Below are 14,879 nucleotides of genomic sequence, written 5' to 3'. Positions count from 1 at the left end.
CGAGGCGACTTCTCTTTTTCGGAGTCGAACCCTCTTGGCGTCGATCCTCCTCGGTGCCGCTGTCTCTGTGTCGAGCAGCTTCGGCTCCGCTATCTCGGCGTCGATCTTTGTCGGCAGCACTATCTCGGTCCCGAGATGGCTGGGTGCCTGTGTCTCGACCCGAGTCGGACGATCTCGGCACTATTTCGGCCTTCTTCGGTGCCGATGGTCGGTCACCGATTTTATGGGTTGAGCCATGGCCTGATGGCAGTGGCGTCCCCTGGGCCTTGTCAGTTTTCTTGTGTGCTATCTTCGACGTCTTACTCACTGTTTCATGGTCGTCGAATTCGTCCGAGTCCGATTCATGGATCGAGAAGCCTTCTACTTCTTCTTGTTCCTCGAATTCTCTGTCCTGTCGGCGTGGACGCCATTTGCAGTCTTCTGGCTCGTCGGTCACGGAGCGTTTTTCGGGACCGGAACGCACGACAGGCCTCACAAGTTTCTTCCCTGTGCTCGGGCGACAGGCACAGGTTACAGACCGAATGTTGGTCTGTATATGGGTATTTGTTGTGGCATTTAGGACAGAATCGGAACGGGGTCCGTTCCATCAGCGTCGATGTCACACGCGGTCGGGCCGACCAGGCCCCGACGGGGGATCGAAAACTACCCCGAAGGGTAACGGAGATGTTATCGTTTCGATTCGATGTCATCTAACCCGATCCCGAACGCAACAATACCGACGTAATTTTCCGATTTTGAGCTAACTTTCCGTTCCGAAACCCGGAGCGAAAGGAACACGTCCGAACCCGATGGCGGAAAGAAAACAATCGAAGATGGAGTCGACGCCCATGCGCAATGGAGACAAAGAGGAGGAGTCCCTCGGTCCCGTGACTCGAAAGACTTCTTCGAAGAAAAACAACTTGTAACACTCCGACCCAACACCAGATGGCGGGCTATGCACAACATGTGTATCTACAGCGACAGATGCCATCGAACGCTATATTATAAGAAGTGCTCCGGGATCCCTGCACGTTGAGTGGGTGAGGGACTATTCAGTGCTTATGACTACCAATGGAAATATCCTGAGAGAAATTAATTTAAAGATGGTGACCACTCATTCCGACGTTACACAGGGGATGGACTTACCATGAAATGCTGATCGACTAATCCTACAGACAAGACACGATTCCTGGTCCAACCACTAGACGGCATGTGAATCCAGAAGAGGATTCATGCTTAAAAACTAGAGCATCAAAGCCAAGCAGTTCATTGTAATAGGATTCTGGTATGTATTCTCCTGGTGTGGTGTCTACAGACTACAAGTGGCATTTAATGTTGGCATCATCTGCTGTTGGCGCAGTCATGTTCAACGTAATGTGCGCACCACAAGTGAGTCGGTTGGAACTTGACCCTGAACCTAAACTGGGTCTGGAGTAGGCTTGAATTTTATCACTACCTTTGGGGTGACTACTCTGAGCTTCACCGGGTCCAGGAAATGTTCAGCAACAATTTTCTTCATACCACCATGGTAAGAACTACATGGATCTTTCCTTTTTAGAATAGGTTTCTACACGGAAATAATCTTCTTCCTGCACCACATGCTTCTTTGCATTCTGATGGTGGACAGGGTTTGGATTACATCTTAAGAGTGGTAGTGTGATCAGACAGGGAAGCATTAGACAGTAATGGTCTGGGTCATCTAGGTCACTAGGGGGAATCCAGGAAGGGGGATCCTCCCCTTCCTGGGGCGCTCAAGGTAGTAGGACTCCTGAAGATGGTATGGACTATTGTAGTAGGCATCTGAGTAGATTCAGGAGGGGATTGTGGCAAATGAGTGAAGTGTGTGAGGGAGTGACAATGGTGGAGGGAACTCCTAGGTGCAAAGGAAGTGGTGGCAGACTAGTGGCACCATGTTTAACCCACTTGAGAACAGGGTGTGTGTGAGCAACTCAAGGGGTAGTGCCTCCTCAAATGTGTGTGTAGGGACTCGGGAGCCAGAGGACTGGCAAGGATCTGCCCCATAGAGGAGTGGACTATTTTTTTCTTTTTCTGCCTATTGTCAATGATGTCCAGCAGCAATAACTGGATTGATTTCCTCGGTTAAGCTGGAGCTATATGACAAGAGTTCTTTGATGACCGCCTCAAGAGTAGCTTTTGCAGACCTTTCGATGTCTACTTTGGCACCTTTGCGTGGAAGCTCGCTTAGCGTCTAAGGTGGTTTACCTGTGGGATCAAGGGTTGCTGCTGTTTCTGCGATGCATCAGAAGCCTCTCCTGTCTGCGCCAGAGTGTTTTCTTATACCCAATTGCTCAGCAGGCATTACAAGAAGCCTTGCTGTGTTTAGGTAACAGGCAGAGGTTACACACACCATTTTGGCCTGACTAAGGCTACTTTTCATTGCAGCTAGAGCAGAAATGGAAAAGAGTCCATTCCATAATACCCTACCAGAGTCATGCTCCAGAATACGAACTGCAGGGCATCAAAGTTGTATAGATGCCAGCTGATTGTGGGTTTGTCCAATCACAACGCATTGTGAAAACGTCAGGCATGGTATGTAAGTAACGCGCAATGAAGACTCCCCTAAAAGACCAACTGGTAGGCGGTAACTGCTTTTGAGGTTGTCAAGTTTAAGGATTAAAAGAATCTGGAGAAGAATGTGTCCATCCTAGACATTCACTCAAACATCTGGAACTGATGGCGGACGAAAACAATCTGATGCGGAATGAGAAGGTTACAGGACTCTAAATTTCTTCGAAGAAAAACAACATGCAAGTATTCGGGCTCAACACTAGATGACAGAAGTATGCAGAGCATGTGTATCTAAAGATTCACAACAAACATCTTTTACTCGTTCTCTGGGCCTCAACCAGGAGTTCAAATACCGCCTTTCCTCCAGTTTCCCATGAAGGTATAGCTTTTTGGAGCTCTTCTTGAGAAGATCATGCCTAAGTACATTTGCTTAGACAAAGAGTCTAATAAACACACAATACAGAGATCGCTGTGCTTTTCAGACTATCACTTCATGGAGAATGAAGACACTCAAAAACATAAGAGTTGTGTCAGATTGTCCACAATGTGGGGAAAATAAATCCTTTAAAAAAAAGTAGAGCTCAGTGTTTCAGCTTCATCTCCATAGAAGCCACAAAAACATAACTGAGATGATCGCAAATGACAAAGCATGAAGTGATACTAGTGGCATGTGCTCCCTTAAAAGAGAAGACAGTTTTCCAGCCTCTAAAAGCTGCAACCCATCTAGCCACATTGCTGGTTTCTTTCAATTTCTTTTCAAAAGGACACAGACAACATAGATAAGGAACAATCTGTTTTGTTTTGTGCAGCAACAATCAGTTTATTTTCTCTCTCCATGACAGCCTTCAGCTACTTCTGATACCATTTGTCGGAAGACTTGAAGCTGTGCTTGAGGCTAAAAGACTGCAGCCAAACGTGAGAGTCTGTTATCAACATCTGTTTGAGACACTATTTGAAGCCTTGCATCTTCCAGAGAGGCCATTCATGTACACTGCCTAAAGGTTCACAAACAATACTTCAGCAAAAAGCAAAATCAATAGGAGCAGACCTTCAGATCCGTGGAGGAGGATGCAGAAAGAAGAACGGACGTTGTGAAGGGGTGGTGCTTATGTGCTTATGTTTCCAGGTCCAGTCTGGCACCTGGGAAGATTCATATGGTGAAGGATCTGCAGTTAGAAATAACACCGGAAATTATTTTGATCCCAAGTATCCGTGGGACTCCTCATTGGTTAGACCATGACTGGAGATCGACTATGAAGTGTCAGAGGCACAAAAGTTAAAAATAAAAAATTAAAATAAAAACACACCACTTTAGTGCTGTCCCTCTCTGCAAAACGTGCAGTGGGACATACCAGTGCATGGGTTAGTTGGGGAAGGCAGTTGAAGCAGGAGGTCAGTCCTGATGGCTCCTGAGCCAAGCACCGAGAGGTAGGACCTAGGCAGAGACATGGTGCTACATGGCTCTGAACAAGCAGGAGAGAGAGAGAGGTACACCTTAGACACAAAACAAGACAAAGGTATGGGCCAAGTGTTTCTTAAAGACAGTTAATCTGAATCTCACTACTCTGTGAAGGAAACTGCACAACCAAGTCCCTCCTCTGCAGATGGAGGTATGAGGCTTGATAGAGCAAAGTTATTCTCTCATCTTCCAAAACATTTACACCTTTGCTGATAGGGGTTTGATAGGAGTGTAAGAAGCTGGCCTTTTATTTGGCATGTAAATACCTTGTAAAGTGTCCAGGGGTCCCCACTGAGTGGACAGTGCTTGCTATGCAATCCTAAAGTGCTCTATTTCGTGTGGTCGAGCAGCCCTAGGCTTAACGCAGAGGAGTGCAAGACATCAACAAATGCACACAATCCACAAATAAATGAGAAGACTCAAAAAGGAGATCCACATCAATTTATAAAAATAACAACAAGTATCTTTGTATATATTTAGGCATCAGAGAAAAATCTTTTAGGCAAGTACGTTTTTAAATAGAAGTTCTTTTCACTTTAAAAAGTGGACACAGTGCAATTTCCGAGTTCTGCAATGTTATTCTATGGGAGTAAACACAAGTTTGGCAAACAGGTAGAGTACAGCGACTTACAAGACCAATATCCAGGAGTTAAGGTGAGTAGTGGGCAAGGTCCAAGGCAGTACGAGTTGTACACCGTCAGCGCCATGGGGGTAGTGGGGTGCAGACTGCAAAACAACATTGGGTACCCAATGCATTCCTATGGATATCGGTAACTGCAAAATGATGCTGCAGCCTCTGGCCAGGAGGCCAGTTAAGCTGAACAAACAGCAGGGCTCAGGCCTCAGCCCTTACGATGCTCTGCACAGGTAGGCATCTTTGATCCTCTTCTACAAAACTCAGGGGCAATGGGTGCAGGTGTTTTTTTTTATTTTTATTTTTAAACAGAATGGTTGTGGTGGAGTGGGGCTGCAGGTGTCGTCGGGGAGCCTAAGAGAGGTGAAACCACAATGGACTCTGACTCTGGGGAACATTGTTGGCACCTGTAGTCCACTTCTACTTGGGTCAGAGACAGCAGGTGCAGTGGTAACTTCCGGTGTCCTGTTTTCATTGGTCCAGAGGCTTCAGAGTGCCTTCTTTTGGAGTTTGCTGAAGAGCAGGTCAGCTGTTCACAGAAGGTCTTGAGCCTTTTTCAAAGGCAGACAGTCCTCCTGGGTTTCTGGAGTCACAGATGTAGGACGAGTCGACTTTGGTGCAGATTTCAAAGAGGGATGCAGGAAGGCTGGCGGGGTTGTACCAGGTCAGCCACTTTTCTCCTCTTCTGCTTCTGAGGCTCTTCTTTGTCCTTGGTCTTCATAGGTTGTCAGGCTCTGCCTCTCTGGTACCAGGTGCTCCACTAAATAGTGAATTTAGGGATGTGTAGAGTAGTAGCTAATGGGCTACTGACCTTTGGGGCCACTACACCCCCTATATGACCACTTCCTGTGTGAAATGGGCATATCTCTGTCCCAGAATTCCTAGGTATGACGTTACAAAGATAGTTACCTCTGAATTTCGTGTCCACCTCGCAGTAGTCCACCTTAGGGGTGGTACTATCCTGGAGGTGGCATGCCTACCTGACTAGCTAATTTTCCCTACTGTCCAGGTGCCAAGTGGGCTCTGGGCAAGGGGGGGCTTCCTCTGCTGTGGAGAGGAGCCAGACGCACATTTCAAAGGTGGCAGCCTTTTGAGGCTTGCCTCCTTAGGAAGGCTACTCAGCAGGTCATCCTGTTGGAGTGGGTATCTCACGCTCTTCCCAGACAGATTTTTGTACTGGGCCTCCTGAGAGCAGGAAGCTCTCACCCTAGGGGTCTAGAATCGTGTCTCGGTGGCAGGCTGGCAGAAACCGGTAAGCAAGCACACCAGAAGCTGGTAGGGCTTCAGGGGGCACCTCTAAGTTGCCATCATGGAGTTGGGGGAACTCGTACTGACCAGCGTCCAGCACATCCATTTAAAATGGCCTCCCTGGCAAGACATAGCAGGGGCATATCTGATCTTGCAGACATGCCCTCACATGTAAGATAATGCAACTTGTCTTAGGACTGCAAGGCCTGCTGTAGAGGTGAATTGCATATATTGCATGCAGTGTTAGGGGGAGGTGGTACACAGGTTGTGTACCTTGTCGTGTTTTCTCGTTTGTCTGCACCAAGACACACAGCCTGCAATGACAGCCTATCATGTGCTTGGTGAGGGGTCCTTTAGGGTGGCACAATTTGTGCTGCAGCCCTTAGGAACCCTCTTTAGCACCCCTGGCCCTAGGTACCAGGGGTACCATTTACTAGGAACTTACAGACTGATTTGCTAGTTGAGGAAACAATTCTACAGTTTAAGGAAAGAGATCTGGCACTAGGGACCTGGCTACCAGGAACCCAGTGCACTTTCAGTCGAAATCACACGAGATACCAGGCAAAAATTGGGGGTATCCATGTCAAAAAGAGGCACTTACCTACACAGAGGGTGTGTTGTATAGTGAAGACTGGGGGTAGGCAAAGACTGCTTAAGCTTACCACAGAGCCACTAGTGCCCAGAGAAGTCCATCTAGTTTCACCTTGTCAGTGGGCATTTTCTGGGAATCACAATGCATTGCAATAGCAAAACAAGTGTACTGGACAAAGTATACAGGGGAGTACAACAATGCTTTGGGTCACTTCTGTACTTTAGGCCAGTTATCACTGCAACAAAGCACTCCGTCTACTGGCTGCTTCACTTGACAAATATAATAAAAGAAAACAGCGAATACAAGGTCAAAATAAACGACATACCTGGTTGACTTTTACCAAACTGTCCTGGATCTTGACTTGGCAGAAACGTTTGCGCTGGATTAAAATGTACAGGTTGTGTCATGCCAGAATGAACAGGAACCTATTAAGAAGTGAGGAAAAGCAATAAAGATTCTGCACTTAGTAACTCCAAGTGAACGGCTAAAAATGACTCATGATTTAACCAATTACCACGGCCACAATCTTGTTCTGGGGACAAAGCTTTAACAGGTTAAAAAAAAAAAAAAAAAAAAAAGAAATTTGCTGGCACCAACGAAAATTTTCAAAAGATCTTTAGGCCAGAACCTGTTAGCCGAACAGGGTTTTCATACTCTGAAGGCAAGCACTGTTAGCAGATGCCATGCTTAATAATCATACTCCCATGATAAAGACAACCAAGTAAATTTGTAAAATAAAAGCGAGCACGCAATGGAGTGAACATTGATCACAGAACCTGATTGGTACAGAAGAGCACAAATTTCAAATCCACCGCAGCAGGCAGTTCAAATGAATTCTGATTGCCCAGCTCAATCCCCAGGCATGAAGGCAGGAGCTCTGGAGGTTCAGTGCTAGACCTGCCCTCCACACTGCCAAAAGAAACCCTGCCTAAAGCTGCAAAGGGGCAGGTGGAAAAGATCAAACTACCACAGCACAGCCAGTCCAGTGCATTCAAAATCCTCTGCGCAACTCTACACATGCCCAAAGGCATCGAAAGGGAAGGAAAGAAACACTTACTGGAAATGGTAGTCCCACCTTCCACAAAAAGTCTCCCAGGGCTTCTATGAGTCGAAACTGCAGTGCACGAGTATTTCTCCGCCTACTCTTACTGCCCAAAACTAAAGCACAACCAGCATTCAATATATTAGAGGGGGAAATTAGATAATCCTTATTTGGGCCTCCAACAGACAATAAAGAGACTTTATAACCAAGAACAACAAACAAAACTACACACAATCATTCCGAACACACAAGCGGTCTTGCTTTAAACCGCATGTTAAACGGACCCGTGGACCAGGAGGCATCCAATTTAGCCCCAAAGGTATGTAGTTGGCTGTTTCATGCAGCACACAAACATTCAACCTAGAAACATGTAAATATTTACATAACATAAAGACACCCACAAGCAAACACTGATGCTGTTAAAAACCAACATGACTTGTGATGCTTAAATGAAAAGCACTATAACCGGTCTGAGAAAAGGACAATAGAAATCCCCCTCAATCTAGAAAAAGCATTTGGTCTCGCATTTACTTGAGTTGGAGCGATTGGCATTGTAAATGCATAACTGGAGTTTTCTTGCCACATAATTCAAGTGGCCCTGCATATAACTAAAGGGCTAGAAGGCCTATTGGACTATTATTTCAAACAAGGCCCTTTAAACACAAACTACTCCCAGCTGTAAAACAAAGGTTGTAGCCATAAGAGGGCTTAAAAAAAAATAAACACTGAATGGTGTGAGGGGTTATTTTCGGGTCCCCACTAACCTAGTGTGGGTACTCAAAGATGATCTAGACAGAAAGAACACGTTGTGGTGAAAAATTTTAGAGTGGTCCCATTGTCCCTAGGATTGACGTCCAAGTGCAGCAAATACTGTAGTATGCTGACTAATGCTCGGAACAGCCCCAAGAGGACATCACAATAAAAATATAATTTGTAAGAAACGAGTAGCTATATAATTAGCCCCGAGGGGGCATAGCCACATGAAAATAGAATGGCACAAAGAAATGTAGTACAAACAAATATTAAGCCCCTGGAGGTCATAGTACCTTACAGTTTCAGGCCTACTGCAATAGTAAGGCCCTTAGAACACAAACTACTCCAAGCTGTAAAACAGTTCCAGTCATAAGAGAGCTTAAAAAGGGACTGAATGGTGGGAGGGGTTATTTTAGGGCCCCCAACTAACCTAGTATGGGGATCCAGAGATGACAAACAGACAGAGTGCTTCATGGTTAACGTTTTGGTGGTGGTCTTATTGTCCTAGGCCCACCACAGGCTGAGTTATAGGTAAACATGTTTTGAAAAGGAATGCTTGCAAAGCACTATGGGGCTAATTTTCCTGGGTGCAGTGAATACTGTTAGATTTCTATGTTTTTAGTAAAGCATTTATCAATTAAAAGTTTTTTGGGTAAGCTATGGAGTGTGAAGGTGAGAGGCAAAAGAAATGACTGATTAGCTAACAGTGTGAACAACGTGACCAGCGATCCAATACCGCAGTTAGAGTTTGCTCTGTGAGCGCCATGGCCACTATGAAGCACGAAGTGGAGAGATTTAAAAAAATAAAAATAAAAAATGGTTCACCCACGCTGAAGTATATCGGCAATCATGCAATTATCCATGTAACGGGTCAAGTCTAGAAGGCGGTAACAAAACCACCCCAAGACGGGACAAACAAAGCAATTACCAATGACTTCAAGAGATTTTTGAATGGCAAGCCCACAAACGAGTGAACGTGATGAGCTTAAGGGGGGCATAGTTAAGAGCCCACAATGTTTACAACAGGCCAAAGCGCTTGTGCGCTTAACATTAAAAAAATGTTGAGGTCCGCTGACCCTCATATTCCAAATGCTAAAAACCTAGGTTAGTTACAGCACACTCACAAAAACATGTTTAATAGTCCTTAGTGTAAAGGCTTCAAAAGTAGTCTGCTAATCCCCCTTAATTCAGTTCAATCTTTATTCTGGCCGGTAAACCGCCTTATGTATGTGCTTTATTAAACAATCAATGACTGAGGGCCCTTTAAAGCATGCTTAAAATGCTGCATCAATGATCTTGCAGCCAATTCCCCCAAAAGAAAGTCCTAAGTCTTCTTTTGTAAAATATTTATGAATGTTAGCCATTTACTGAGTTGATTAAAGTCTTAAAGCTCTATTTAGATCAACCCTGTGGTAGATTTCAAGCTCTCAGAGATGCCATTTCCAAGTGTGAGTAGCCTATTCAGTCCAGAAATTTTCTTTACATTTTGGAACTTTTAACCAGGTTTATCCCATTATAAAGACAGGGCTGCATGCATCAGAATGCAAATTGGACTGGATGCGGTACTCAGCAGGGATCTGGTAAACTTAAGGGTTTGGAGGTGTATTGCTGGATCATGAGAGAGGGGATGTAGATAAGGGATGGGTTTGTTGCCACTGGGTCTTGGGAGTGGGTGCAGCAGTCCCAGAATCTCTTTGACCATTGACGTTTTCTGGAGCACTCACTAGGCCTTGTGTTGTTGAATAGTAGTTACTCCGTCAGGATCTACACTGGTGCTCATGAGTTGAATGATCCATATATATCCACCTCCGTGGCAGCTTCTCTTGGTCATGAGCCCTGAACTAGTGTTTGGCTGTACACTGAACTATATCAGCTTCTTTTTAAAATACACATATGCAAAAGAGGGCCATCCACATAGGATGTGTTCTTGCAGGAGTATCCTCCAGCCTGCATAGGAGACAATCCTGAGATGAACTGCATCATAACTCTGTGCCTCAATGAAGGCGATAAAGCATATTCTTCCTAGAAAAGGACTTATAAATTATCACCAACAAATGCTAGCAACATGTAATTGCATCACTCTGGGACACTATTTACAGTCCTGGGATTGTGTGATAGCCTAATTGTAAGGAAATGCCTCCTTGGCATGGTTACCCCCTGACTTTTTGCCTTTGCTGATGCTATGTTTTGAATTGAAAGTGTGCTGAGGCCTGCCAACCAGGCCCCAGCACCAGTGTTCTTTCCCTAACCTGTACTTTTGATTCCACAATTGGCACACCCTGGCATCCAGGTAAGTCCCTTGTAACTGGTACCCCTGGTAACAAGGGCCCTGATGCCAGGGAAGGTCTCTAAGGGCTGCAGCATATCTTATGCCACCCTGGGGACCCCTCACTCAGCACAGACACACTGCTTGCCAGTTTGTGTGTGCTGGTGAGAACAAAACGAGTAAGTCGACATGGCACTCCCCCTCAGGGTGCCATGCCAACCTCACACTGCCTATGCAGTATAGGTAAGTCACCCCTCTAGTAGGCCTTACAGCCCTAAGGCAGGGTGCACTATACCATAGGTGAGGGCACCAGTGCATGAGCACTGTGCCCCTATAGTGTCTAAGCCAAACCTTAGACATTGTAAGTGCAGGGTAGCCATAAGAGTATATGGTCTGGGAGTCTGTCAAACACAGACTCCACAGCACCATAATGGCTACACTGAAAACTGGGACATTTGGTATCAAACTTCTCAGCACAATAAATGCACACTGATGCCAGTGTACATTTTATTGTAAAATACACCCCAGAGGGCACCTTAGAGGTGCCCCCTGAAACCTAATCCAACTACCCGTGTAGGCTGACTGGTTCTAGCAGCCTGCCACACTCGAGACATGTTGCTGGCCACATGGGGAGAGTGCCTTTGTCACTCTGTGGCCTGTAACAAAGCCTGCACTGGGTGGAGATGCTATCACCTCCCCCAGGCAGGAGCTGCAACACCTGGCTGTGAGCCTCAAAGGCTTACCCCCTTTGTTCCAGCACCGCAGGGCACTCCAGCTAGTGGAGTTGCCCGCCCCCTCCAGCCACGGCCCCACTTTTGGCGGCAAGGCCGGAGGAGATACTGAGAATAACAAGGAGTCACCACTGGCCAGTCAGGACAGCCCCTAAGGTGTTCTGAGCTGAGGTGACTAACTTTTAGAAATCCTCCATCTTGCAGATGGAGGATTCCCCCAATAGGGATGGGAATGTGACCCCCTCCCCTTGGGAGGAAGCACAAAGAGGGTGTACCCACCCTCAGGGCTGGTAGCCATTGGCTACTTACCCCCCAGACCTAAACACGACCTTAAATTTAGTATTTAAGGGCTTCCCTGAACCTAAGAATTTAGATTCCTGCAACTTACCGAAGAAGAAGATTGCTGAGCTGAAAACCACTGCAGAAGAAGAAAGAAGACACCAACTGCTTTGGCCCCAGTCCTACCGGCCGGTCTCCTGCCTTCTAAAGAAACCTGCTCCAGCGACGCTTTCTCCAGGACCAGCGACCTCTGAATCCTCAGAGGACTGCCCTTCTTCCAAGAGACCAAGAAACTCCCGAGAACAGCGGCCCTGTTCAACAAAGACTGCAACTTTGTATCCAGAGGAACAGATTTAAAGACCCCTGCAATCCCCGCAAGAAGCGTGAGACTTGCAACACTGCACCCGGCGACCCCGACTGGTGGAGAAACAACATCTCAGGGAGGATCCTCCGGCGACTCCGAGACTCTGAGTAACCAAAGTTGTCCCCCCTGAGCCTCCACAGCGACGCCTGCAGAGGGAATCCCGAGGCTCCCCCTGACCGCGACTGCCTGACTCTAAAATCCCGACGGCTGGAAAAGACCCTGCACCCGCAGCCCCCAGCACCTGAAGGATCGGAACTTCAGTGCAGGAGTGACCCCCAGGAGGCCCTCTCCCTTGCCCAGGTGGTGGCTACCCCGAGGAGCCCCCCCCCTTGCCTGCCTGCACCGCTGAAGAGACCCCGTGGTCTCCCTTTGATTTACATTGCGAACCCGACGCTTGTTTGCACACTGCACCCGGCCGCCCCCGCGCTGCTGAGGGTGTACTTTTTGTGTGGACTTGTGTCCCCCCCGGTGCCCTACAAAACCCCTCTGGTCTGCCCTCCGAAGACGCGGGTACTTACCTGCTGGCAGACTGGAACCGGGGCACCCACTTGTCTCCATTGAAGCCTATGCGTTTTGGGCACCACTTTGAACTCTGCACCTGACGGGCCCTGAGCTGCTGGTGTGGTGACTTTGGGGTTGCTCTGAACCCCCAACGGTGGGCTACCTTGGACCCCAATTTGAACCCCGTAGGTGGTTTACTTACCTGCAAGAACTAACATTACTTTACCACCCCCAGGAACTGTGAAAATTGCACTGTGTCCACTTTTAAAACAGCTTATTGTGTTTTATGTAAAAAGTATATATGCTATTGTGATTATTCAAAGTTCCTAGAGTACTTACCTGCAATACCTTTCAAATGAGATTACATGTAGAATTTGAACCTGTGGTTCTTAAAATAAACTAAGAAAATATATTTTTCTAGAACAAAACCTATTGGCTGGATTTGTCTCTGAGTGTGTGTTCCTCATTTATTGCCTGTGTGTATGTACAACAAATGCTTAACACTACTCCTTTGATAAGCCTACTGCTGGACCACACTACCACAAAATAGAGCATTAGTATCATCTCTTTTTGCCACTATCTTACCTCTAAGGGGAACCCTTGGACTCTGTGCATGCTATTCCTTACTTTGAAATAGCACATACAGAGCCAACTTCCTACATTGGTGGATCAGCGGTGGGGTACAAGACTTTGCATTTGCTGGACTACTCAGCCAATACCTGATCACACGACAAATTCCAAAAATTGCCATTAGAAATAGATTTTTGCAATTTGAACTGTTTTTCTAAATTCTTAAAAGACCTGCTAGGGCCTTGTGTTAAATCCCGTTTAGCATTTCTTTTAGAGTTTAAAAGTTTGTGAAAGTTTGAATTAGAACCTAGAACTAGCTATAGATTCTTAAAAAGTATTCCAACTTTTAGAAGCATAATGTCTAGTACAGATGTGAATGTGATGGAACTCGACATCACCCCTTACCTCCATCTTAAGATGAGGGAGCTAAGATCACTCTGTAAAATAATGAAAATAACAATGGGCCCCAGACCTTCCAAAATACAGCTCCAGGAGCTTTTGGCAGAGTTTGAAAGAGCCAACCCCTCTGAGGATGGCAACACAGAGGATGAAGATAGTGACTTGGAGGGAAATTCCCCCCCTCCAGTCCTACTTAGGGAGAACAGGGCTGCTCAAGCCCTGACTCCAAATGTAATAGTCAGAGATGCTGTTTCCCTCACAGGAGAGACCAACATCTCTGAAATCACTGAGGATAACTCCAGTGAAGAGGACATCCAGTTAGCCAGGATGGCCAAAAGATTGGCTTTGGAAAGACAGATCCTAGCCATAGAAAGGGAAAGACAAGAGATGGGCCTAGGACCCATCAATGGTGGCAGCAACATAACTAGGGTCAGAGATTCTCCTGACATGTTGAAAATCCCTAAAGGGATTGTAACTAAATATGAAGATGGTGATGACATCACCAAATGGTTCACAGCTTTTGAGAGGGCTTGTGTAACCAGAAAAGTGAACAAATCTCACTGGGGTGCTCTCCTTTGGGAAATGTTCACTGGAAAGTGTAGGGATAGACTCCTCACACTCTCTGGAAAAGATGCAGAATCTTATGACCTCATGAAGGGAACCCTGATTGAGGGCTTTGGATTCTCCACTGAGGAGTATAGGATTAGATTCAGGAGGGCTCAAAAATCCTCGAGCCAGACCTGGGTTGATTTTGTAGACTACTCAGTGAAAACACTGGATGGTTGGATTCAAGGCAGTGGTGTAAATAATTATGATGGGCTGTACAATTTATTTGTGAAAGAACACCTGTTAAGTAATTGTTTCCATGACAAACTGCATCAGCATCTGGTAGACCTAGGACCAATTTCTCCCCAAGAATTGGGAAAGAAGGCAGACCATTGGGTCAAGACTAGGGTGACCAAGACTTCCACAGGGGGTGACCAAAAGAAAGGGGTCACAAAGCCTCCCCAGGGGAAGAGTGTTGAGACATCCAAACACAAAAATAGTAAAGAGTCTTCTACAGGCCTGCAAATACCTGCACAGGAGGGTGGGCCCAGAGCCTCTTCACAAACCAATTTTGGGTACAAGGGTAAAAACTTTGATCCCAAAAAGGCCTAGTGTCGTAGCTGTAATCAGCCTGGACACCAAACTGGAGACAAGGCCTGTCCCAAGAAAAGTACCACTTCCAACTCCACTCCAGCTAAAACTGGAATGGCCAGTCTCCAAGTGGGATCAACAGTGTGCCCAGAGCAAATCAGGTGTCACACTGAAGCTACATTAGTCTCTGAGGGTGGGGTGGATTTAGCCACACTGGCTGCCTGGCCTCCTAACATGCAAAAATACAGGCAGCAGCTCTTAATTAATGGGACAAGTGTAGAAGGCCTGAGGTATACAGGTGCAAGTGTCACCATGGTGACAGAGAAACTGGTTTCCCCTGGTCAATACCTGGCTGGACAAACTTATCCAGTCACCAATGCTGACAATCAAGCTAAA

The 14,879-nt window shown here is 46.4% G+C and overlaps 1 protein-coding gene across 1 annotated transcript in view; it reads right to left on the bottom strand.

The window, feature by feature from the left end:
* PCF11 (PCF11 cleavage and polyadenylation factor subunit) overlaps positions 1-14,879 on the bottom strand; it is a 254,646-nt gene that overhangs the window by 210,440 nt on the left and 29,327 nt on the right. The window contains exon 9 of the mRNA XM_069203943.1: positions 6,767-6,866. Within this exon, the coding sequence (XP_069060044.1) occupies positions 6,767-6,866 (100 nt within the window). The remainder of the gene's footprint in view (positions 1-6,766; positions 6,867-14,879) is intronic.

Source organism: Pleurodeles waltl, chromosome 8 (assembly GCF_031143425.1).
Source record: "Pleurodeles waltl isolate 20211129_DDA chromosome 8, aPleWal1.hap1.20221129, whole genome shotgun sequence".
In the NCBI taxonomy this organism is placed as follows: Eukaryota; Metazoa; Chordata; class Amphibia; order Caudata; family Salamandridae; genus Pleurodeles; species Pleurodeles waltl.
The sequence above is the reverse complement of the archived record's forward strand: the minus strand, read 5'-3'. Positions and strand labels throughout refer to the sequence as shown.